Source organism: Botryllus schlosseri, unplaced genomic scaffold (assembly GCF_051294905.1).
Source record: "Botryllus schlosseri isolate E-star unplaced genomic scaffold, Bs_hap1 Bs17a, whole genome shotgun sequence".
NCBI lineage: Eukaryota > Metazoa > Chordata > Ascidiacea > Stolidobranchia > Styelidae > Botryllus > Botryllus schlosseri.
In genome coordinates, this window is record NW_027648626.1 from 1,749,490 (window position 1) to 1,775,903 (window position 26,414).

The 26,414-nt window shown below is 40.0% G+C and overlaps 1 protein-coding gene and 1 long non-coding RNA gene across 2 annotated transcripts; both read left to right on the forward strand.

The window, feature by feature from the left end:
• The first annotated feature begins 446 nt into the window (after positions 1-446).
• Positions 447-4,355, forward strand: LOC145459587 (uncharacterized). Its single transcript, XM_080338180.1, has 3 exons — positions 447-961; positions 3,042-3,114; positions 3,178-4,355. The coding sequence occupies exons 1-3, from the start codon at positions 674-676 to the stop codon at positions 3,477-3,479; spliced, it is 663 nt and encodes a 220-aa protein (XP_080194306.1). The 5' UTR covers positions 447-673; the 3' UTR covers positions 3,480-4,355.
• A 1,302-nt stretch (positions 4,356-5,657) lies between these two features.
• On the forward strand, positions 5,658-11,066 carry LOC145459595 (uncharacterized). The gene is made up of 2 exons (XR_013921472.1): positions 5,658-5,880; positions 9,087-11,066. It is a non-coding gene; the product is annotated as an uncharacterized LOC145459595 (long non-coding RNA).
• The last annotated feature ends 15,348 nt before the right edge of the window (positions 11,067-26,414 follow it).

Below are 26,414 nucleotides of genomic sequence, written 5' to 3' on the forward strand. Positions count from 1 at the left end.
CGACCTTGTCTCCCTTGCACGCACGTGAAAAAAAGCCCTCTCTCGTCTACTGTGCACACGAGAGAAGACGCGAGAAAAAGCCATCGTATGTATCGGTCATGTCATTGCGCAAGAGCGTGCTACAAATTAGCTAGTGCTACCGACCGACGAAATATTGAAATGCATCGAGAGGGGTTTCGCGTAAATGGAAGGGGTTTCGCGCTTCAAAAGTCGGTGGTTCCGACCCCCGAACCCCCCCCCCTGGCTACGCGCCTGCGAAATACATTGCTTAATTCTAAATCGATCAATTCAGCAGCCAGCCTAGCCGAATTCTGGTCAAATATATTAGTCCCGCATGTGTTTTGATGACGTAGTCATAATGGATATATTTATACACTACGCTTGTGGTAGATCATGCAGGATTGATATATTAGCAACCTTTATCATGTGTTATTAGTATCAGTTTCCAAACAACCATGTTAATCAAGTTGGGGATCATGGTTCATTGCTTTTATATAGCCTTTTACAGTTGCAATATTGGCAGAACTCAGTGATTCCTTTATTAGTATCAACAACGTATCCATTTTCTCTTATCAAGTGTCTGTTTGTATAGCATTCAGTTGTTGTCTTAGTCTGTGATCTGTTACAATATTGAAATCATAGTTCTAACGCATCTCCATTGGTAGCTGAGAAAATGCATCGCAATGAGATTGATTTGGATGTAGTACGAGAATGCCAAATAAAAGGTTTTCTGTCAAGGCGCGTGTCCTGCCCCTGCATCTACCTCGTCCTGCTGGTGTTTTTTCTGAAACTCATGATCATCGGGGGGATCATGCTCTATCTGACGCTGTCCGAAGAGAGCGTGTACATCAAGGTGCGACTAGAAGAATCGCAGGTGTCCAACGACCACGACCAGACCCTCGGTACCTTGTCCGTAGCGTTGGCTGAAAGGTTTGCCATTTCTGCGAGTAGAAATGCACAGGTAACTTTCACAATACTGAGTTTAGTACCGTATGGAGTAGGCTCTGGTTTGTCATGCGTAATTTTTGTGGACTAAACTTGACTCGAGTCATTTTCTTCAAAATGCAATTTGACTCGACTCAACTTGAGTTGCTTTGTGTATCGATTTGTACTCGAGTCATTGCGGTCATGAGTTGAGACATGATACATGACTTTATTCGAGTCTTGTGTATTAGGGCAGTTACTTGAAAATAGTCAGGAACAGGAACTGCCTATTATCTATCTGAAGACCGGTAATCGTTTTAAGAGTCAGAAAATGAGTATATTGTAATTGCAAGGCATTCAATAGCACTCGAAAGTTTCAAAAAGTGAGTTGAACACCTGATTTCAACTCGACTCTCAACACTAGGACACGAACTTGACCTGAGTCGAAACTATAAAACTAAGATTGACTTGTGACTTAGTGACAACCCTGATTGGATCCTTGATAGGTAGGTCTACTTACTGTGAAGTCAAAATGCAAATGCCAGCCGTTATCGTTTCCTGCCAAATTCTATAGCAGACACAATGCTTTTACAAATACCAACTTCAAACGTTGGCAACGTATCTTGATTGCCATCACGCACATTAATCACAGTATTCGGAATAAACAACACAATTTTCAGTGGAATTACTGTTTTTGTAAAGTGCTCACTGTACAGACAGCACATGATATGTACCTGGTGCCGAATAAGCCTATGTTTTATTTACTGTGTTTCCAAGCGTAATTATCTACCTACCTAATTATCTTTGCGATGGTATAAACTGTACTAAATTAGTGTCTTTCTCCTGAATACTAGGAATGAAATTAGTGAAGTACTCAGTTCAGCACGTTGATAAATTTCATTGTGTGGACGAGTAGGATTTTTTAAGTCAATATTATATCACTCAAGCACTCACTTCAATACTATACCACTCACTGTGCTCAGTATGAGGGGCGCTGTGCCATGAAAATGAGACTAGTAAATCTGTCTATGTTGTTGCTCATCAATAAAGGCTGAAAATATTCTCTTATGTATAAACTGTACTAAATTAGTGTCTTTCTCCTGAATACTAGGAATGAAATTAGTGAAGTACTCAGTTCAGCACGTTGATAAATTTCATTGTGTGGACGAGTAGGATTTTTTAAGTCAATATTATATCACTCAAGCACTGACTTCAATACTATACCACTCACTGTGCTCAGTATGAGGGGCGCTGTGCCATGAAAATGAGACTAGTAAATCTGTCTATGTTGTTGCTCATCAATAAAGGCTGAAAATATTCTCTTATGTATGGTGATGTTAAATGGACTACTCTTTCTGGTTTATAGATCCTTATTGGTTCTATTATGAGTTGAGCTCTACTAAGTAACTCCAAAACATTCTATCCTCCCTAAATAATTTTTGCCAGATTTGCATACATTGTTGTTAGTTACCCAGACACATGATATTAAGCAAGCTTGCTCTATTATTTGTAGTGTTATGAAAGCTGTGATTTATTATTCTCTTGCATCTAATATGGCGAGATCGCTTTTGGATATGTAGCTATGGCAATTCGGTTCTATATTCATACCAATATATTCAAATACTAGTGTACAAACAGTGATATTAATAGTATGGTGGAGGTGGAAATGCTATTCATTGTTACTACTCAAGTAGAAGTAGTGTCTAGCATTCTAGGCCTAGTTCTGGTCAAAAAGCTGATAACCATAAGTTAGAATTTGAACTAGTCTTAAAACCTAAGCACTTGATTCAGTAGTGCAAGTAAGGCAAAATCAATTGTAATACATTTAATTAGAAGTATTTTGCTAGTGACCATCTATTGTCCTTGATAATACTAACTCCAGTACTACTATAAATACTTCGTTGTATTAGTACAATAAGATCATGTTTCAGCGACTAGAAATATAAGTCTTAGTGGGTGTTTTGCCTCAAAAACCGTATAACAGCTTGCAAGTATTTGTTGAACTAAATTTTTAAACAAACCATTGATGCGATCCATAGTAAAATTTGCGATTTTATCCTCCTGTTTCCAGAGAAATTGTCCTTTTTTAGCCGGTTTTCATTGCTTTGTTGTTCCAGACAGGAGCTATTGCCGATCATGAATCATACTTGCGTTCCGGGTCTGGGAAACTTATTCAACACCATCCGCGTTGTATGTGTTACTACTAATTTGATTCGACTAGCTTGTCAAAATTTAATTGACTATATCGCTCAGATATTGCTGGACCTCCAGGGAGAGACGGTAGAGATGGTAGAGCCGGACCGCCAGGCGGACGAGGCCCACCCGGTGATAAAGGAGATGCTATCCCAGGTCCGGCCGGCATTCCCGGACCGGCTGGACCACCGGAAAAGCGGGGACCCGGCGGACCGCGTGGACCTTCGGTACAAATTGATAGCTTGTTTTCTATAGGCCTAGCTCACATAAATTTTATCAACAGGGGCTACGAGAAATATTATCGTGCACGAGGGGTACGATCGCTAAGGTTAAGATACAATGATATTACTATGGTTCAATAATGATGAATGATGATATTCAAGTTGTTGTTGATATGGTCCAATGATAATCGAAGGCAAAATCTGACGCTGATTTAATTTGACTTTAGCAATGACATAGTAACAATAGCCTACTTATCACGACTATATATCATAACCCGGATTAGGCTACACCGCTCAAATGCTCTGATATCAGATCAATCTTCAGTAGATTTTTGAATATTATACATAAAATTGTGACACGTCAAAGGACCACTAGCTGCAATATTATAACCTGACAGTTTGACGATGTCATGAATCATGATGCATCCTCTCTGATGATGTCTATAACTAAAAAAATGCCCGGCATAAAATCAATTTTATTAAAATATTTAAAAATAAGATCTCGTGTCAAGCGTGAATAGTACAATAGTAAGTTACATCTTCACAATGTTTCTGGAATGCCTGTCTTCAAGCTCCCGTCAAATAAGGCCTACTTGGAAATTCTGCGTCTGCGTTGAACATCCCTATTATTGGTGGTGCGGCCCGCGGCGTCATCAAAACTAAGAAATTGGCCCGCGAGCACATTTGAGTTTGAGACCTCTGGTTTAGGGGAATGACGACGGGTTGTTCCGGCCATTCTAAATACATTTTAATTTATTGATAGAAAAACGCGGACAGGAGTTTGAACAAACTTCAAGATGTAGCATGTTCAACATTGTTTCAAAATATGACGGCAAATAAATATTTTTTGGGTAATTAGCCGCCACTCTGTCATTTCCCAATATCAACACATCCACTCAGCACCAATTGGTGCAATTCACTGCTTTCAATTTAGAAATAAAATCAATACACTGGATCTTCTAAAATTTCTTACTCGGCCCACCAACATCTTTCTGCTTCTCATTTGGCCCACGGGGAAAAATAATTGCCCACACCTGATATATAATGTTCTTTCCAATTTTCTACTAGCCATAGACGAAGACCATTGACGAGTGTCAGCCGAAAATATTCAGGTTTCAATATGAATATACTATCGTGCAATTTTATCTAGAAGTTCTGTACCTTGGAGAAGCCCTATAAATGTAATATACTCGTATTAGCATGGTTCAAATCATGAATTTAATGAAGACTGGTTTCAAACTCCTACTGAAGTTTCTATAAATTTATGATTCAAATTTACTACCTGGCTCCACAAACGCAGGTTGTTGTTTTTGTTATGTTCTAGATCTTGTTTGAACAATAACTCAATGCGACGAGGTTGCAATAAGAAATCAGCAGAATAACCTGAGACAGGCGACACGATCCAGAGTGCAGTTAAACGAAAGACCACGAGACAACAGAACACAGGGTATAAATACAAGCACGACACACGAGGAAATAATGATTGGCGGTAATTACTAGTCCTAAAGAAAAGACACTGAACGTAAATGCGCGAACATCGGCCGAAATATGAAGTGCGTCTACATGCGACGATGACGTCACCGGCGTGGAAGAATTATGACGTCACAATACTACGGCGACTCGTAAAAAGTTAAAGTCGCGCAAAGCAAACACCAAAAGCGACGTGACACGATACGCTTCACAGATCACGATAAAAGGTATAAAACACTAAAGTATGGAAGTAAGGAAATGTCGTTCCATACCATAGATTAAAATCTTCCATTCCAAACCATACTTGCATTGTTCCATATTCCAAATTATCGATCCATACCGTGCCCTGCCCACAACATTGTCAAGAAGTGTAATGAAATCGGTATGGTCAAAAAAATACCAAATTATCTTTAATGTGACGCATTATGTTCTTATCGGTGGCACAAATGGTACATATTTGAACTTTGATATGGTACATGTTGTTGTGACGTCATAATGAGTGTTGCACGAATACTCGATTCGAAACGTAATAGAAGATTCGAATCACTCAGGTACTCGATTTCGCCCAGCCTTAGTCACAAACCTGGGCTCGCATTCACAATATCGTAGTTTTCCTCGAGTCAAAAGACTTGGTTCGAGTCAGGCACAATGACCCGAGTGCAAGTCGAGTCTTTTTTAGGCATTTGAATAATTGACTCAAGTCAAGTCGAGTCATTTCAACCCTGGTCGAAACCCATCCCATTTCTAACTTGTACTGATTTTAATGTGGAAAGGTTATCTGATTCCAATCAATCAATCAATCCAATCAAATAAAAATTTGGTTGCTCAAAATTGAATCTAGTCAGTTGCATATTTTTAAAGGTTGTTAGACCTAGTTTTAGTAGAACATTTTGAAAATTGGGTACTTTGTGCAAGTCTCATCTGCCTATCATGTTTGCTCAAACTATTTCTGTTCAGCTGCTTTGCAAGAACGGTGCCGACGACTGGCCAGTGGAGCATGTTGTTATGATTAACGGGCACGCGTTCCTGAAATGTCAGAGAAGTGCAAAGGTCAGCACATGCTACACTTCAGGTGAGCTCGACTGTGTCATAATTCTAGTGTGACATCGCGCCCTACTTGTATGAGCAAGGAAGTTGCTCCTGAATAATATTTTGAAATGTAATCCCTGTATTGCCTCAGATAGATATATTTGTCGAATATGCATGGAAGAGTAGGATATCGCATATGAGTCTGGCTTATAATTGAAATGCACGGGCTGATAAATGGTCAACTAGTGCGCTGTACTCTGGTATGTATCTTACACTGCAACTCTGAGTGAGTGTTACAGATACGCATTAGTGAGGCGTGTTCTGTTTTTGTTATTTGATGAATGTCGTGTCCGCAAATGCTGATTCACAACGATAAGTTGAACCAAACACGCTTGCAACCTTCATAGCTGCTGCGCAATCACCACTGTACTTTTCCGTGTCATCAAGGCACCAAATGTTTGCTGCAGCCTTGTGGGCTTTGAGGTGGACGTGATTTTGCAGTGGTACAATTCCAATCTCTAACTGTTCAGCATCCAGACATGACAGATTTCATTATACCTGACACCAGCATCGATTACAGAAAGTTAGGAACATGGTACTATAAATTGCGTTGAGTGGAAGAGAGACAAGCTGTGTCAAAAGATGCAATACACATTGACCATACTGCCTCTGCTAGTACATCATCGCCATTTGCTACTAGATAGTAATGTTGTTTACTACTTTGGCATTGTATGGGACGTCGAGCTACCATAACGCAACGCCCACCCTTTCAAGAAGACTATGTATGGCATACAGTCATATCGCCTGCATGGGCAGTACGCCGTAGGCCTATTCTACATCTTCGATATCTTGTTATTCTACTACATGTTGGTATATTACTAATTGTAATTGGGGATATTTGATATCATCGTTTTACGTGTTGATATATATGCATTGTCATTTCTAAGTCACATGTTATAGTGTGATTTAAACAACAATAGCTAAATCACTCAATTTATATATTTAAAAGCTCACTGGTGATAATCTGACGAATATTGGCAAATGCTGCTATTCGATCTATTTTTACAACAGGCTCGCGAGTAGGGCTGGGCAAAATCGAGTACCTGAGTGATTCGATTCTGAATCACGTATTATGCTCCGAGTCGAGTATTCGAGTATCACACATTATGACGTCATAACAGAATGTAATATGTCAAAGTTCAAATATGTACCTTTTATGCCACATCAACGCATATAATGCCTGTTATCCATCACATTAAAGATGCTTTGATACTTTTTCGACCATACCGATTTCATTGCACTTCGTGACGAGGTTATGGGATGATTATGACTTCGAAAATGTGATATCTAATGTAAGCTTTGTAGCTTTGTACTATGTTTCGTATGCTTCAATGCAGCCAATCAGTGTTCTAAGCCTTCCACATTGGAAACTATAATTCTCGTTGATAAATTAACTTTCAGTAGCTTTCAGTAACTTTCATGTAGTCAAAATGACGGAACAGCAAATTGATGTCTGAGGCAAAATTTGTATTTTATTAAAAGAACAATAGAGAACAAAAAAAGTATATGCATAGAAAGGAAACAACGTTACATCTGCAGTGTCCGTTATATTGTAGAAACAACATGCTGATCGGGAACCAAACTAGATGCTGGGTAAATTGGAGTATGTATTTGTATGGAGTGTATAGCGATAGTTAATTGTAAAGGCAATTGGGTAGGCAACGGCAATAAATGCAATATAACGAGTGTATACGGTGTATGTCAGGAATAGCGTATTCTCAAAACGTGGGAGAGCCGAAACACGTGGTCCTAGATACCAGAACGGCATTAGGGTTGTAAAAGGCAATATTATTAAAGCTTTATTAGAATGAAAGAGAAAAAAAATAGAAAAAGGTTGACAAGTGGATACAAAATGGCCGAAAAACGGTTCGATATATGACAAACAACGGCGCCTCAAATACGGCATGACGAATACGTAATTAGTGTGGGAAATGGGGTAGATGTATGTTATTGTTAGCCGCTGAAAATCTCATGACAGCGGGGGAAGACCAATTATCACATTAGATGGTACGGAGCGGAGGCGTTAAGACTGCCAGAAATATTACACAAACCAACTAGCAATTATCCCAAAATATAGGCAAAACAAACTCAGTGATCAATCGATCAAAAGTCATTAATTCTGCCATCGGCAACATCTGTTAGATAATCGGATGTGTGCGAATAATTATCGAGACGACCGATTTCGAATTTATACGTAACACCAGACGTGAGTGTATCCATTCGAGTCACGTGATTTATTGATAGAATAAAAGTTAACTATTTGAATAGAATTGTTGTCTAACTTGATATATATTAATTATAAGATATAGACACAATATGAGCGGACAAATGTATGATGTCATCATTAAAGTTATCGGGATAGCTACAATGAAAATTTTGAATTTAACAGATTGATAAATAGAGACTGATCTGATATCAAATCATTTTTAGGTTGAGCATTGTAATTCCAATCCAGGATTTGGGTATACGTCTAATAAGTGGGCTATTAATCACATGGCCAAACATCTTCAAATATAAATATGATATGAATATATTAATGAATGCGTCCTAGTAATTGAAATGTCGGAACGCCAAACGGCCCATTGTTCTTACACCGTTGGAGCGCACCACTGCGGTACTCGGTACCTTTAAGTAACCTTAATAATATGGTTTAGCGACCAAAGATTTAACTAATATCATGGTTTAGTAACCAAAGATGTAACTAACAGATTACCAATGGTTGCCATAACTACTTGCTTAGTTAGCGAAATACCAAGCGGCGACCTTCTGATACGCCATTAGTTTCTTGCGTCCATGGTTCTAATAAATTCACGGCATTCCGAGTCCACTCGAGTCATTTTCATTTTGCCATCGAGTTAGCCCGAGTCTGAGTAACTCTAAGAAAGGTCGCGTCCATGTCCAACTCACAAATTTCAGTCACGAATCGACTAAGGGTCAGCTTTTGTAATCATGAATTGGAAATGTGGCGAAATAGTGAATGCATGGTAGCGTTTGCAATTGATGTGATGGTGAAGTTTGATGAATAGTTTCAGGCTTTCAGATCAATTTAAGGGGGATAATTTAATAAAAATCTGAAATATCGTCGCGGCCCGCACAAAATGCTCTGGGTTAGACCTCTGAGTTAGGACCTGGATTCATCCGTGTTTGAGTTTCATAACTAGAATGATCCTTGTATTCTGTCACTCGCAGGAGTTACCCGGCTGAATGCTCACGACAACCTGTGGATCAGCGTCACCTACCCAGACACAACCAGAGTGGACATGCGGGGCGACTCCTCCTTTTTCGGACTGGCCCTCTGGTCTCGTGAGGACGATCGGAGGATGTGATTTTCTTTTTAATTTTATTTCATTTTTATTTTATTTTTTAGTCGTCACTGCCGTCAAAATCCAGATTTCACGCCATTTATGGCGTTTTTTAGTTTCGCCTGTGCAAGCGCCTAGCTTTCAAAGCTGTAAATGAAGATGAGTTGCGAAAAAAGGCGTCCTCGCAGGAAACATTCGATTTCTTGAAAAGGAATGACAAATCCTAAAGGAGGACGTACGACAACCCTACATAGTAGTCAGTTTCTCTCTGCAAGTACAAATAGCACTGTAAATTTCTACTCAATTACAGACAGAAGTTGCTGACAAGTGTCGACCAAAACTTTTTGGGTTTCAACTGGATATTGGAGTGGTTTGAAAAAGTAGATTTAGTCGAAGAACGCAAACTTTTAGGGGTTACTCAGAAGTGGGTAGTTTTGAAACTGCAAAATCGATCTTAGCGACTAACGCAAACTCGTTCGTGACACTTCAAAGAGGTGCTGTTTTCGACGATTTCATTCATTAAAGTCACAGAAACATGTCTAAAATTTACTTTCAACTTTTCAGAATTGAAGGGTTTAAAAAGTAAATTAGAATTACTGTACAAGTTAAAGTAGGCGAATCTTGCTTGAGCGCTCCAAAAAGCACAAATCCTTCATTGGTGACCACATCTGACATCATAAATGACTCCTATCAATATTGTGAGATGTGCTTCCACCCAACAATGCCGGATCCAGACTTGTACAAACTACTGGATGTTCAAAAGGGGTATCTAGAACTACTCATTTTTGAAAACTCGCAACTAGAACTATCAAACAAGCGTTAGTTGAACGTCAATGAACTAGACTGATAGTTTGTGCATGTGTGGTGGTATTGTGCGCACATTTTTTTGCCAATGCTTGTGTTGGTTGTGTGTATACTATCTCGTTCCACTGTTTACCAGCGCCAATTTAAGTGTGTTCCTACCGATTCTGTGTGCCGCCACTGCCAATTTATCGAAATTGTAGTGTCTATATTAGAGTCCGACCGATATCGGAGTTCTGAGCCGATCCAGATAAAACCGATAAACTAAACCTTCACCGACATATTCCGAAGATCTGGCATCTAGCCTAAATGGCACATTTCAAAAATTGCAATGATTTGAACAGCTTTACAGCCATTGCCGCGCTTGGCCATGAAATAAACTACATAGGCTGCGTCTAGACACATGTGATGTAAGCTACAAGATATCGATCAATATACCCAGGCTGGTAGTCACAGGTCATAACCTCTAACTGCCGATACCGATATTTCGTCCAAAGCGTGATATCGATTCGATGTTATCAGCAAAACGGTATAATCGTCTGGCTCCCAGTATATATTAGGATGGCACCGCGTCGCCAAAATGTTTTATGCCTTTAAAATCGAATTGAAGTTCTTCGTTACTGCCACATCTTGGTATCGTACGTAGCGTTTGATGGTTCTTTATGTTTTCTCTTTTAAGATACCGAAATATCAGTGATATCCTCTGCCTTTCCGTTGAAATTCGTTTCACTGCCCAATTTTGTAATGACTGCCATACATTAAACAGCTTCTGATCACCGTCCTCGCGCGGTGATAGCGAATTTCTAATGCCCTATTTCAGACAAGTCGCCCGTACATTGTTGGATGCATATACTAGTGGCCACTGTGACACGGAACTTGGTCCTCGAGGCTACTGCATTTTACTATTTCGTTTTGTAACGCGAGTGAGCGTTTCGTTTTCTTGGTGCCAATCGTGAATTTTGTTTCCTACTTTTTGCTATTTCGTCCGAATTTTCGGTCTCGTCGAGATCGCGTTGGGTTTTTGATTTTATCCTCGATTTTCATCAATAAAATATCACGTTGATTATTCGGCTGTTTCATTGATATTTTATCAGATCAAAACAACGGACGTTCGCGACATAGTGAAAAGATCGTAGTCTTGCAGTCTTTTAATCAGACATCCACCTTCACCTTGGCATACAGTATGAGACATGCACTGCACAGCGCTAATTGCTCATAACCCATAACCCTGACAGATATAAGACGGGCAAGCGACGAAAATGAAGTGGTAGCCTATTTGTCGATATGCGAGGTTGATATTTCATATCGTGGTCAGGTTATCTTGAGTACTGGCTGGTATTGATTCAGTAGAAAGTGCTTGCATTTCGACTTGAATATTGTGGACAATCTATTGGACATGCTCGATGACGGTCGGGTAGCCGTCGAGATGATGATCCACACTTGAGGTCCAGCATACTGCGTAGAGCGATGTGCTATCAAATAATTTGTACGGACTACCAATCTAGTTGGCAGTCAATAATCATTGGTCTGTTACATATAGTTCTAGTTACGGATTTTAGGAAGTGATTCTAGCGAGCAGGCTAGCTCTGGTTCTATTTCCGCGTGGAACAAGTCGTTGCCGAACAACTATAAAGAACTTGTCGGTTGTCGTGATCAGGGCTGTGGAGTCGGAGTCTGGGTAATTTTGGCTTGATGGAGTCGGAGTCGTGAAAACTATAATAACTGGAGTCGGAGTCGTGGAGAAAATACTGACTGAAGTCGGAGTCAGAGTTTGTGAGAATGACCCTGACTTCGACTCCAACTTCTCTATCATGAAAACATTTGCTTTCAAAGAATTTTCAATAGAATTTTTATGCACCACGAATCACTGTTTTTTATAACCATAAAGATCGGGTGCGGCCAGCCCCTGGCACGCAGGCCAAGTTTGGCACACGAGAAGGTTAGGTGTGGCCTGCTAGGTAATTCACGAAATTATTTATGACATCAGGTACAATTGCAAGGCCAACCAAAATTTGATTAGCATGACCGGGAAATTTGATGATGACAAAAACAACAGTTCTGACGTATTGACGAAGGCCTATCCAGGGGCAGCTACATTTATCCCAGATCTTCGTATATGACCATAAAGTAGAATATTTCATAGCAGATTTATTTGACTTGCAATTTTTCTCGGTACTTCGCATGATTCATTGTCACTAGATTTCTTGCATTCAGTATTTGAGCCCCTTTCTGAAGAATATAAGTACATATTATTCACAGAATTGAGTCCAACTATGCGGCTTCGCTTGTGCACTCGCAGCAAGAACGTCGACAAAACATTTGCACAAAATGATAGAGGCATGTGCACTGATACCGTCGAATTTGCTATGTCTAAACGTCGAATAATCCTGTCCTTGCCAAATGAGCCCAGTGGCCCAGTGAAGCGCGACCAGGGCCTCATTGCACACTGTACAGCTGCATGACATATTGTTATCAATTCAGAGCGTATTAATATAGGCCTATAGAGCACCTAAGTCTTGTTTGCAATGTTACCTAATTCGGTTCGCTCCTAAAAAAAGGTTATCAATTTTCCAGTTGCCCGCGCAATGGTTCGTAAATCTCATGTGTCCCTTTGGCCGAATAAGTTGCCCGCCTCTGATATAGATAAAATTATAGACACCACTTTCCAATTACAACTCAGTTGCACAGGGCAAGAAAATCGCAATATGCGTTTTCGCGAAGCAGTCAAAATTGATGCAATTTTTGGAATTATACCATGATACTGTGACAGAGCAAATGCATCGGCTGGTTTTGTAAGATTGTAAAACTGATGTAAATTTGGCCAAACGATGCTTCCCAGTTGACAAAATTAAAAATATTTGTAGTGTAGCTTAGCTATTTGGGTCGATCAAATGATCAAGAAAGCGACTGCAAGTCCCAATCCTTGAATACTTGATTCAGTACATGTACACTAGACATAAGCTATGTCTTTGACTGCTGTGAGTCTGACCCGCAACGCATACGTAGTCAGCGAATGATGCTTAGTCAACCAATCAATGATATTGATATCGTCTTCTGATGTAAAAAAATTGAACGTTCGTACTGGGTCAATCTTGACTTCATATCTTTACTGTATCATTAAAACCAAATCCGTGCGATTAAGGTGCGTGCTACTGCTGCATAACTTGTTGTTTGTGGTATCGGTAGCGAGTATAGAAACCCGTTGTACACTCTGCTCAATATCAATGTAGCAATACTCAGACTACGAACACATTGTCCGGTCTGGCTAACACCGTTAAGGCGTAAGCTTATATTCCTTGGTAAGTCTTCGTCGAAATTGTTGGCAAAGCGACGGAATGTAATGATTTTATGCAATTATTATATCCTTTGATTACCGCGGTTGATACATTTAGCGACGTTTAAAACACCGATATGTACTTCAGCATTGTGGCATTATGTGGGCCGAATCTTCGCTAGGTATCGTGTACAACTGTACATTAATACAGGGCATATTAGGCTATCACTTCATTGAAAGAAAGGGTTGGAATTAGCAATATGACGTCACGACGTTCACGTTCGTGTTCACACAGAACCTTTCAAAAAGGTTCGCGTTCACACCAACCTGAACCTTTCAGAGGTTCACACCATCCCTATATTTAACCACAATGAAGAACTGACTTACCCGACTTCAATCTGCTCTCTGCATAATCATGATATTGAAAACGTGAAAACTTTTAAATACCTTGGGTGCATCATTCACTATAACGAAACGAATGTGGGGTTATCCGAAATCAACAATAAGGTCAGCTCGGCTCATGCAGCTTTCCAAACCTATAAATACCTGCTGCGAAACTTCGGAATTTGGATTAGAGGTACAAGAAATAGAATTTTCGAATGCCTTTGTGCGAAGTCGACTCACATATGGCTGCAGTGTATGGTCTCTTTCGGAAAATCAAAGAAGCGTCCTGGATATCTGCTACAGACAATTTTTGCGAATAATGGAACATGGAGGCTACACTCGAAGGGGAACCGATCACGCATTCAAAATTAGCAATCAGAATCTTCGGGTCCATTTCAATATGAATAAACTATTCAATCTAATATAAAAGACGGCGACCTTGGTATCCACGGTGGAAATCAATATGGGGCGTGGTGAATTCTTACGTCACGAATACGAATGTGTTGGAGACACGGCCCGTCATACCGATGGCACACAATTTGTTGGGAGGATTTCTTTCAATTGTACTATTTCGCGGCAGATTTACTCGACTTGAAATTTTTGTTTGTGCATGGCGATATTCATTGTCACTCGATCTCTTGCTTTTAATATTGGTACCGCTGCTGAAAATTATAAACACGTCTAGTTTACACAATCAAGTCTGACCATATTAGCAGTTATGAAAGAATTTATTAAAGATGCGACTGTGCACTTGAGGAAAGATCGATAACGATGGAATTTTTTAAATAAATATGGACAGATACTTCTATTTAGATATTTCCGGGCGCCGAATACTCTTGTTCCTGCCAATTGAGCTCAGCTGCATGCAGAGTCGACCCGCAACATATGAAAGTAGTAGTATTATTATCCTTAGTTGGCGCCGCCCCTCAGGCTATTTAGAATGTAAACACTCTCATAATATAATTAACGTCGGACTATGCCTGGTCCATGCCTCCGAGAAATAAATAACATTCATTATACGTTAGATGATACTTTCCTTAGATATTCTATTATGTGTATTTAGGACTAATGCGACTACTTAGAAAACGCGTACTGAGCTGTTTTTGGGAATATGAGTTCTCGCTTATTCTTATGTGAATTTAGAACTTTGTATTTTCGCGGTTCAATAATTAATTAATGTTCATTTATTTCGAATAACGAACACACTAACTTTGCGTATCGCACCACAAACTGCGCAAGCCTTCAAAGCTGATAAGTAATATGTGTATTTAGGACTATGTATTTAAATTCAGATTCAGATTATACATAACTGCGAAAACTATGATATCTATGCAAGGCTATATTCTCCGGATGATATTAATATGTGTATTTAGGACATTATATTTTCGCGGATAATATCCGAATTCGGCCATATCCTCGGTTAACATTATAGTCGTGCACAGAACTCATTATTACGTTATTAGCTATTTAAAATGATGCGATATAGGGGAAATCTCGGTGTAATTCAATCTGCGCACATTATCCATGTATGCTCCAATGCGTTTTGTAGCTTTAGTATAGGTATTGGATCTAATATATTCTATAAAACATGCACGCATTCTGAAGTGCATTGCTGCATCGAAAAATTATAGCTATACGCGGTACGCTGTCGATTTTTCAACATAGTCAAGAAATAGCCAACCTTTAGTGTTGCGTAATCTGCCTTGTCACTATATGCTTGTTCCGGGCTTGCTTGCGGTGTGCGAAGGTGCATTTCTCGGCTTATAGCGAATAACGACGCTGAAACTCTACTTCAGATACAGCAAATGCGGCAAAGTCTGCGCGAATAGCTGCATAAATTGCGAAAAGGTGCGACTCTAATTTTTCGGCTTTATTGCAAATACCGATGGGGCAGAATTGACGTCGGATCATGACAGCATGAATTGCGGTATATGACAGCTATGTACCACTCCATCAGTCAATTGCTTCCCTGCATGAGATCTCATCTATATTGAGTGAGAATGCACGTTGCATAGTCATGGATTTTAAATAAACTAGTCTGATCAATTTGCAAAAAAGGAGTGATTAGCACTTGAAAAGCCAGGTAACTGAATACTCGTGTACAAACAATAATGAGAGCAAAATCACTTATGAGCACGATAGGAATGAATGCTAGACATCAACAGCTTTCATATGATACCTCACTTAACAAAATCCAAGTATACCTTTTTTCACAAATCGGCATATAAAATTGGGTCATGCATGACTGATTTCATTGTGGTCCCTACCAACCCTCTCGATACATTTGACCCATAACCTTTTGGTAAATCCAGCAAATTCTTGTTCATATTCAAAGTTGGCTCAACTGCAGTCATAAAAACATTGATTCACCCAAGAAAACTCCATCCCAGCCCATTTTATGATGATTCCAAAATAAGGTCTTAGGAAAAGACATTTCGACATGGTTCAATGAACGCAAAAAGTGCTATTTTTCAAACTGCAATAAAATTCAAACGACTTTTCCGATTTTGATAAAATTAGGTTTCTTTTGATCAGGCTATGATTGTCTCCGTTTGAGTGCAATCTGACTGAAATTGAAGACCAGAGGGTTATCTTTGGTAAAAAATTTAGTTGATTTGGGATGGACTGACCCATTGTACAATTTTCTGTCAATTGCTAATGTAATATACCGTAGTAAGGAAGCAGATTAGAGTATTCTTTTGAAGTTATAGTGAAACTAAAATAATCAATTTGCAAAAAATTCCAAACATTTGGGGATGCGGCCGCATCCGTCGCATACCCCTCCCATACGCTGATGACCTGGATTATCGGCTATGGAATGTGTGTGCAGTGTACACTGTGTGCAGTCGATGGATTCGTCCAATGCTAGGCTAAAGTAGTCTATGCGTGGCAATGTGCGCTTCAAAACATGCGATAAAAGATCGACTAAGATAGCTGTTACTCTTCGATGACTGTTGAATCAGACAACTGTTGCCTCCAAATTTGTCAGGTGATGTCGGACTTGCTGCTAAGTTCCGGAAACAGCGAATATTCGCACAGTACGTTAAATTTATATTGAAGTCACACATTATCTAGCAGACTCTTCGGTTTATCGATATTCCAAGCAATTTTGAACAATGCGTCTGACACGTCGTCGGCAATTTTAAAAATGCCTCGAATTATGGATTGCTGGGCCTGAAACCATAAGCTATAGCAACGTTTTCTCTAAGATCAGGCGATATATGTATAACTCCAGATGAAACTATCGTGCTATCATTTGAAGCTTCTAGGCTTTGTTACAACAACTATTCTTGGACAAATGTGACACATCGGTATTCCATAACAATACTGTACCAGTAGTAATTGCGTTCATATTGAAAGATGTCGCGGGCTGCAAAAGGATCGTCTGCGGGCCGCGGGTTGAGAACCCCTGGTCTAGCTCTTCCAAGTACTTGACCACCTGAGTCATTGCATTAGCTCTAGTTGAACTTTGCTTCGATTGTATAATTGAAAAGTCTTGAGTACTTTGATTGCGGAGGATCTTTTACACCTTCATTACTGGATCATTTTGTGCAATGCATTGCTAATATGTAGCCTACCATTGTCTGTTGTTTTTACGGCGGCATATCTGATATCAGACAAGTGCATCGGAAGCAGTGGTGACAAATAGCGATGGCGGCAGAATTCGTCAGATGCGTGGATCTAGCCCAGTGGTTCCCAACGTGGGCGATATCGCCCCCCAGGGGGCGATTTGGCGATCTAGGGGGGCGAAAATGACGAAGGGGGCGACAGGGGGGCGAAAATGGACAAAGGGGGCGACGGGGGGCGAAAATAGCGAAGGGGGCGATAGGGGGGCGATGACGCGTAAAAACGGCAGACCTTTTTTTTTTTTTTTTTTTTTTTTAGTCATCCACCTAGCAATGCGGAGCGAAAAAACGTTATTTTCAGCTCTGAGCGGTGAAAGATGACCTTTTTTTTTTTTTTTTTTAGTCAACCCGCCAGTCTGTATGCCCAATTATCGGTGCACAAAATTTGGGGGGCGATGATCGGTGTTGACCTTGAAAAGGGGGCGATGGGTCGAAAAAGGTTGGGAACCACTGATCTAGCCAATACGATTTGCAAATTTCTTCATCTTCAAGTCATATAAAATAAGCCGAGTCAAAGACTTATGGGTCGAGTCATGCGTAATGACTTGAGTACAAGTCGAGTCAATCGAAATATTGACTCGAGTCGAGTCATTTTCCCATTTCAAGAAAATGACTCGAGTCAAGTCGAGTCACAAAAAATCGTGACTCGAGTCGAGTCGAGCCGCCTGCTTGGATGACGCCGACGCTCACCGCTACGTTATCTCCCCGCTATCGAAGGAGAATTGACGGCAGAAGCAACTAAAATATGGGAAGCAATGAAGAGAGATGTTTTAGCGTAGAGTACGCTTACTAACGAAGTTAGTGTGCCAAGAATCCGACCCAGGCAATGATCTCGATTTTGTTGTTCGAATATTCGATATTCGTCGGATTATATTTTCATCCGAACAAGAAACACAGTGTACAATGTGATAAGACACAATGCGATGTAATGAACGAACGACCAGTTGCGGTCTTAACCTGGCATCCACCTCGGCCTAGTGCCCGATTTCCAGAGGTGGTCAGTAACGAAGTACTTCTACTTTTTGAAGTACTTTTCCTCTACTTCTGGTACTTACTCAAGTAGATCTGTTTTTCTCTACTTCTACTTCGTAATATTTTGTGATCTACTTACTTTTCGCTAGTATCAGTTTGTCAAGTAGAAGTAGTTTAATCCCCCAATACGAAAGATAGCCTGAGGAATTTCGGGGCTGTTTTCAGGTAATACTAACATTTAATATTCATAAAAGTCATGTAAAGACCAGAAATTTCGTTGCGCTTCGCGCACAGTAGTTATGGACTGACAAATATGTTTTCAGTAAAGTATCAGTGAATATAATTTAGGTACCGGATTACTTGGTTCTGCTTCCACCGCATTGTCATCTGTATCAAATATTCCATCACAGTAAATATGGCCCATCATAAAGTTTGAAACTACCGTTTCGCAATCTAGCAATTACCTATCAAATCGTACTCTAGCAGCCCATTACGTGTCTTGCTAATCTGGAAAATCCAGTTTTTTTCACGTTGCACCTGTTTTAGCAGAGCAACTTCGAATCTTTACGGAAAAAAGACATGAGATATAAATTTCCGCTGTTTAGAAGTGGTATTTGTATTTCAATTTCGAGTATCATACTTTGAGTTCTAATTATTTTTAGTTCTTTGGTCTGCAGAACATACATGTTGAAGCTTAAAAGCAAGTGTAGTAATGCCCCTATTTTCCGAAAATAAAGGTACACTAAATATAACTTTTACGATCCACAATATTTGTTATTTAGGCCTACGTATACTAATCGCGAAAAGTGATGAAACCGTATCCGATACAACGTCTATGTATTGCTCTTCGCCTGAACTTGGGGCCTTAAAATATGGGGTAGGGTGCCATATCTGATGGGGTCTTCTAGTAAACAAAGGGTTAGTATTGCATTCTCATATCAATACTATAATTTTCATCCCATGGCGCGAAACAATGCTTATGCTGTCGAAAATTGATACCTCCGGGAATGCATCAATACAAATCGGTTTGCACCTGCCGCATAGCTCAATTCGCAGCTTTTGACAGTCCATGCGAATAAATTAAGACTGTTTTCAAAACTACTTACTTACTTGAAAGTAGATTTAAAGTCGGTCAATTTTACTTTTACCTCAAGTAGTTGTAAGTGGCTTATTGAAGAAGTACTTCTACTCGTATTTGAGTAGACTTTTTTCGTCGCTACTTCTACTTGAGTAGTTTTCTTGACCACTTTGACCACCTCTGATTATAACAGCAATACAAAGCTCAGAGATTATTATAACAATGCAAATCACTGACATTTTGGAGCAGCAACGAAAAATCGCTGATATCATAGGAACAGCAATCGAAGTTCGAAAAGCAATAAGCATGAACAAGTAATGAATGGTAATTGCATTTAGCCACAGGATTTCACAATCATCAGAGAATCAACAGATGATGCTGATAATCTCATTCTATTTTTACTCAACCGATGCTCATCACTGATGCGAACCTCAGAAATTTATAGGTTTCACAGACGAACCTTGGTAGGTTCTGCACTGTGACTTCAACATATAATAATAGTTCTCGTCATTATAACATATTTGGCTGAAATTCTTTGCATTTCAACTTCGGACCACTCTATGCATGGCACTGGCTGCATGCAAATATCAATCCTAACCGACCATTCACCTTGACAATCTCAAAAATTTTACTCGATTTGTCACAAAGCTTTTCTCGAAATATTCAGCTTTATGTTTATGAATATTTAGTGACTCTCTACTGTGATCTACACCCGCTATCACACACCATGAAGCACAAAACACACTGCATGTTGGTATGATGCTTGTTGAGCCAATCAATGAAATGCGCAGTAACGGTGATACAAAAATGCGATCTCAAAACGGCCATGAATCAAACACCAACAATATATAGTGGAGCTGTAGCATAGCCTAAAACAGTTGACTCAAATTTCAATTTATTTTTATCAATTTCAGCAGCTCAATACACCACAAGACTGCGATAGAATGAAAGGATAGGAAGATGTCGAAACGACATGGAGTAGTCTTTGAGATCAGGCACCCACGTGCTGTTCGAGTAAACAGAGGATTAGTATCGCATTTCCATATCAATACTGTCATTTTCATCCCATGGTGCGTACGAATGCTTATGCTGTCGAAAATTGGATACCTCCTGGTATGCCTCAATACGAATCAAGCTCGGCACCTTTCGCATATCTCAATTTGCACCTATTGACAATCCGTGTGAACGAATTACCATCGTTTTCACAACTACTTACTTACTTGAGTAGATTTAAAGTCAGTCAATTCTACTTCTACTTCAAGTAGTTTTAGGTTGCTTACGGAAGAAGTACTTCTACTCGTACTTGAGTAGATTTTTCCGTCGCTACTTCTACTTCTACTAGAGTATCATTCTTGACTACTTTGACCACCTCTGTTGAAATCTCGCCAGGGCAATAAAACGGCTCCAAAATAGGCAGCAAAGGTTGATTGTTCTGAACAACGGGAGCGCGGCAACACAATGGCCAATGGGGTCAAGTAAATGATCGGAGCAATGCCAATTTTCATATTTTGGAGACTACTTTGGGTTCCTTTCATTGCCCTGGTATTCGTGCGGCCCCGACATTACTCTGAAATTCTAAATTTGGCCTGCCACCGATTAAGGTTGAGAACCACTGCTCTAGAGGCTGGATACCTCTAATATATATTCCATGTAACCTGCATATCAGGGTTCCTGGCGTTTTCCCTTCTGTGAATAACTAATCTTTCGTAAGTGAAATGAGTTCGCACTTTCTTGCCTTCTCGGAATTGGGTGTCAATGTCAGCGACCTGGTACTAATGGTGACTATAGAAACCACAACGCCGTAGTCTGCTGGTTATAATGTTGCCCATAAACATGCTCGACATGTGCTATCTTGGGGGACTATATATTGATTATATTTCTTACTAAAAAATCTCAACATCTTTAGAAATGTTCTGGATATGACAAGCATTTATCAATCTACCCAAAATTGCTTCGCGGGCCGGATGAAACCACATGACGGGCCGGATGCGGCCCGCGGGCCGGATATTTGACACCCCTGGTGTAGAAAGTACTGACCTTTGATCTGGCTTGAGTTGGTCACTAGAGTGTATAACACTGTGTTCCGATATATTTAATGAATCCTTAATCCACATCACGGTGTCGTTTTCCACAGGTGGTCGGCAATCCAATTTCACGTCAGACCTTTCGAATTCGAATACTTGAACGATACACAGCACACTGTCGCAAATTGCCCACAGCGTCACCAATAGAGCTACACTATTATACATTGCTTAGAACTGTATTAAGCTACTAAATATTGAAATGATATTAACATATCTAAAATGCGACGAGTTATTACCGTCGAGGTCATGAAATTGCCTTTTGAATTGAGTTAGGAAAATAACTGCAATTAAATAGTATATTCATATTGAAATGAACCCGAATATTTTCGGCTGACACTCGTCAGGGGTAATCGTCAGCAACTAGTAGAGAATTGGAAAGAACATTGTATATCAACAGTCGTATCACAAAATATGACGTCACCAGCATGAAATTTCGAATGAGAGAACGTTCAATGTACGTTCAAATAACTGCACCAGACAAGGACTCGCACATCGCATTAAATGGCATACTTGCTTTCCGTGTGTCTATAAACTGGGAGAGCCGTCTGGAACATATCAAAACATCAAACACCATCGTAAATTATACAGAAATTGTTTTGTATAGGTTTGCATGATTATGCAGAGCAGACGGCTGACGCATAACGTTCATTTAGGTTCATTGCATAATGTACCTACGGCAGTGGTTCCCAACCTGTGGTACGCGTACCACTAGTGGTACGCGAGGGTCTTCCAGGTGGTACGCGAGTCCATTCTGTTTTTTTTTTTCGACCAAAGGAAGTTATTAGTTCAGTTGGGTTGATTTGGAATTTTTTGAATTTTTTTGACTAGTGGTGAAAAAACAATTCCATGCATCTCATCAACCCGGTCTGATAATGCCTAGTTTAATAGAATTTGTTATTACTAGGGCGATTTTGCTTTATAAAATTGAGCGTTAAGTCATAAAATTGTCAAAATTGTTTACAAAGTCAAAATTTTTTGGACACCGCCATTTCGTTTGTATCGTAGATTTGACCAGCTTGTAGCCAACTTTATAGACCTACCGTTGTAGGCGGCCCATTGTCTGCTTATCGTGGATCATAAACTGTTAAACGAAACAAATAGGTTGACAATTGATATGGTGTTATGCGCAACGTACCGCAGTCCGCAATATCCTAACTGAAGCATAACTGCTTGACATTGCATGGTTATTTTATCAAGAAGCGCATGATGAAAAATTGTGATGCATGATATCATTGACAGTATGAAGCAACATGTTGTGTCACCAGCAGTGTACTCACAGTTTCAGTGTTGCCAGCCAACAACTACTGCTGTTAAACGGTATTTCTTCATTCTTGGGAAGCTACTTAGTAAGGACAAACACTTTCTAACCGAGAATGTAAGAAACTATATTTCGTTGTACTACAACAAATTTTAATTAACTCTACCATAATACGTGGTGTAACTACTGGGCCAGATATCGTTAAAATAAAGTTTTGTCCTGTCAAAATTTGTCAGTTTTTAGGTCAAAAACGCTTTTTCGTAAATACAGAGAGTCCCAACCAGAAATAAATATGAGTAGTACAATTTTATTATTATGCGCGAAAACACCTAGTTTGCGTCAGTGTTGGGATGACTCGAGTCATGACTTGACTCGAGTCACTTTGCAAAAATGACTTGACTTGACTTGACTCGGCGCTTCAGAAATGTGGATTGACTCGTGACTCGGAGCAAAATTTACGAGTCAATTTCAAGTCATCAAGTAAACGGTGTCGATTAAATCACCCTATGTTAAGTATGTTCGGATTGTTCGCGATACGCCGGCGTGACTTGTGAGAGCAAACAATCATTCACTGACTGTACGTTTCACTGATCCTCATTGTTACATCACAAATAAATTGACCTCAAACGAGACGATCACAGCTTACGTCGTCGTTGTAGATTAATAGCGACATATCTTTGTTTCAAAGACGACTCAGTGCTTAGATTGTGCTTTACGCAGGGCTCACCTTTACCAATCCCCTTGATTAGTTTAAATCGAACGAACATACTCCATGCGTAATCACACTGATGTGTTATAGATGGACGAAGTGAATTGTACCATATCGATTCGTTTCAACTTTTCGAGGCTTGTATTCTATCTTCTATTTAGGCTGATAATACCAGACTGTAAAATGTTGCTATGCAATTACTCACGTATTTTATTGGCAGTTCTACGTGTGCGCGACCGATACAGCGCCTTTATGCAAGTATATTTAACTTCATATTCGTTATTTGATTCAAGACAAATGGCCAATTAATCTGTCTTTCACCCAGTTAGCAAAACGTTATGACTCTGCATCATCAATCCTACTTCGAAAATTCAATTTGACTTGAATTGTGACTTGACTCGTGACTTGACTTGACTTGACTCGACTTGACTCGAGTCACCTCCAAAAAACGAGTGACTTGACTTGACTCGAGTCACCTTGAAAAATCGATTGACTTGACTTGACTCGAGTCAAAATGTGCAATGACTCGAGATGACTCGTGACTCGAAGGTAGTGACTTGATCCCAACACTGGTTTGCGTACATGAAGTCAAAATTTGCTCAAAATAAAGTTGTTTTAGGACAAAATCCTCCGATTTTTAGGTAAAAGAATCGCGCTAGTTATTACACCTCCCATAGCTCAAATACGTGAGTATGACGTCATAAACGGTGAAAACATTTTGACCGCCTGAGGCGTGCGTAAATTATGTAGGTGGTACGCGAGCACTGCATAAAACCTCGAAGTGGTACGTGGGGGGGGGAAAAGGTTGGGAACCACTGACCTACGGGCATAAATTTCCGCGATGGAGAGATTGTGTAGGACTGTAGGTAAATGATACGCTCTAATCTAAAACATGAATATAGATTTTTCTCTAAAATCGCAGCAAAAGTCACGGTTCATCATCTTTGGACAAGAGTATAAACACTAAACAATGATGTATTTCGGCAGAAAATTTCGCGAAATCTCTATAGAACTTGCGCCGGCGCCGAATGTTTTAAGAATTTTGCCAGGGAGAAGTGATTTCGTGATGGAAGAATTTGCTAATGGGGATGAATATGTTACCTTAATGTGCAATGACCCACTATTACCGAAATCAAAACGTTTAATATATTTTTGAGACATCTATCCTCGCTGCCCTTGCTAGAGGATCATCGTGTAGTACGATGTACTATTGTCTAAGCGTGGCTGTGAAACTACATTGTATATTTTAACTCGATATTGAAATCAGCGGCCCTCAGCCTCTCCAAGCTTGACAAGTGGTCCCGGAAGCCATTCTGAGCTCGTGACCCGGTAATAATTATGGTATATCAGTAATCACGGACCATGGCGCTGAGTTACGGGGCGGCCCAGCCACCCTATGACACATTTATGGGGTGACAGCCACCCCACACAATAATATTAAAAGCCCGCCGTCTGCGATTTCAAATCATCAGCGCTGTCAATTAACGAGTCCGTGATAGCGCGTATATGCCAACTACTTACCATTAACCGATACGCACGCGAATAATTTAATACACAGCTCGTCGGCGACGACGAAGTGACGAACTAGTGTTTGAAACGCCCCGTGATTAGTAATCGTACAATCGAAGCAACCTCGCTTACGACGTCGATTTCGTCACGCTTGCACTCAGAAACACCATCTTCTCCCTCTCGAACAGACAGGCGAATTCATGTCCTCCTTCTCTTAATTAAATTGCATTTGCGCCAATTTCCGTTTTGAAAATAATTCTTGAGTTGGTTCCGTGATAGCCTCTTTAATTGGGAGACCTGGAGCGCGAAAAAGGACAGTGTGTTTGTGTATGCCTGCGAATTGAAAGTCGTTCCTGCGCAAAGTGGGCATATTCATTACTCTAACAATGATTTGCCAACTTTTATCGGGAAATGCAACAATGCAGCGTAAACGTCCGTATTAGGGCCTCTGCACACTGAGCTCGCGACCCGATAAAACGAGAGAATCGCGCCTGTCTGCGACTGGACTATGCAGACCGGAGTCGCCGGCAACTCGCAACATGCCGTCTGCGTTACTGATCGTTAGCTCTATGTCACCGCAATAGTTTGTCCGGGTATATTGCGTGTTTTGGCATCTATAATTGTCTCCTCATTGAATTTAGACTGATTTGAGGCCATTTTAAAACTTGAAGCTTAACTGCAAGAGCGCATTGTACTGTAAGCAGTACCGGTACTTGGTAATTACCAAAGGCCAACCAGTTCCGGCAGTACCGATACCGCGAAACTCTCAGTCATTGTATGTCTACAGGTGGATTTATTAGATATATACCTCGTCTGATTCATTTTAACCTGTACAGTGTACAACTGTACATTGGTTGGAAACTGGGTTAAGCAGGTACATATAATCGTGGTATGTCATGGGTTCACTGATGTATATTTCAGATACCGGTACATCTCAGTACACGACGTCTGAAAATCTTTTTGTTGACTAGGTAGCAGCAGTGTAACTCTTGATGTTAGATTTCGTCTATTCTCCTCTTTATCAGACTTCGGTACGAATTGTAGTGGCTAATATTATAAGTCAGAAATGGACTATGCATCATTATGGAGAATGAATCAACCAGGCCTACGGATCAGTTTCCATGCTTGATACCTGAGGGCGAATCGAAGATTGAAAAGGAAAGAATCCCAGAGTTATATTTGAATATTGTTAAGACTTAATTCATATACAATAAAATTATAATGCATTTGAATGTTGTTCTCTATCATATCGAGAAATTAATGTATGAGTGCATGACAGTTGAGGCAGTGAAATACAGAAAGGCTTGGTGTCTGTAGCATAATAGGCTACAGCTAGAACTCCAGAAATTTGGATCGGCAACCAGAAATAGCGCCTTTAACTGGGTCACCCAGATTATGCGTTTTCAGCATTGGAATATGATGTTGGTTTGTTATTGGAAAAGTGTGTGCACTGTGCATATAAGACGTCATCTTATTCATTGACAAACCCCATTGTATACCCATCGAAATATTCATTTTGC

What these genes read in the sequence shown, in the direction of transcription:
- LOC145459587 (XM_080338180.1), top strand. Translation starts at nt 674, where the DNA reads ATGCATCGCAATGAGATTGATTTGGATGTAGTACGAGAATGCCAAATA. An exon ending in CTGCGAGTAGAAATGCACAG is followed by an intron (nt 962 to 3,041) that starts GTAACTTTCACA and finishes TTGTTGTTCCAG; the next exon opens with ACAGGAGCTATTGCCGATCA. An exon ending in TATTCAACACCATCCGCGTT is followed by an intron (nt 3,115 to 3,177) that starts GTATGTGTTACT and finishes TATATCGCTCAG; the next exon opens with ATATTGCTGGACCTCCAGGG.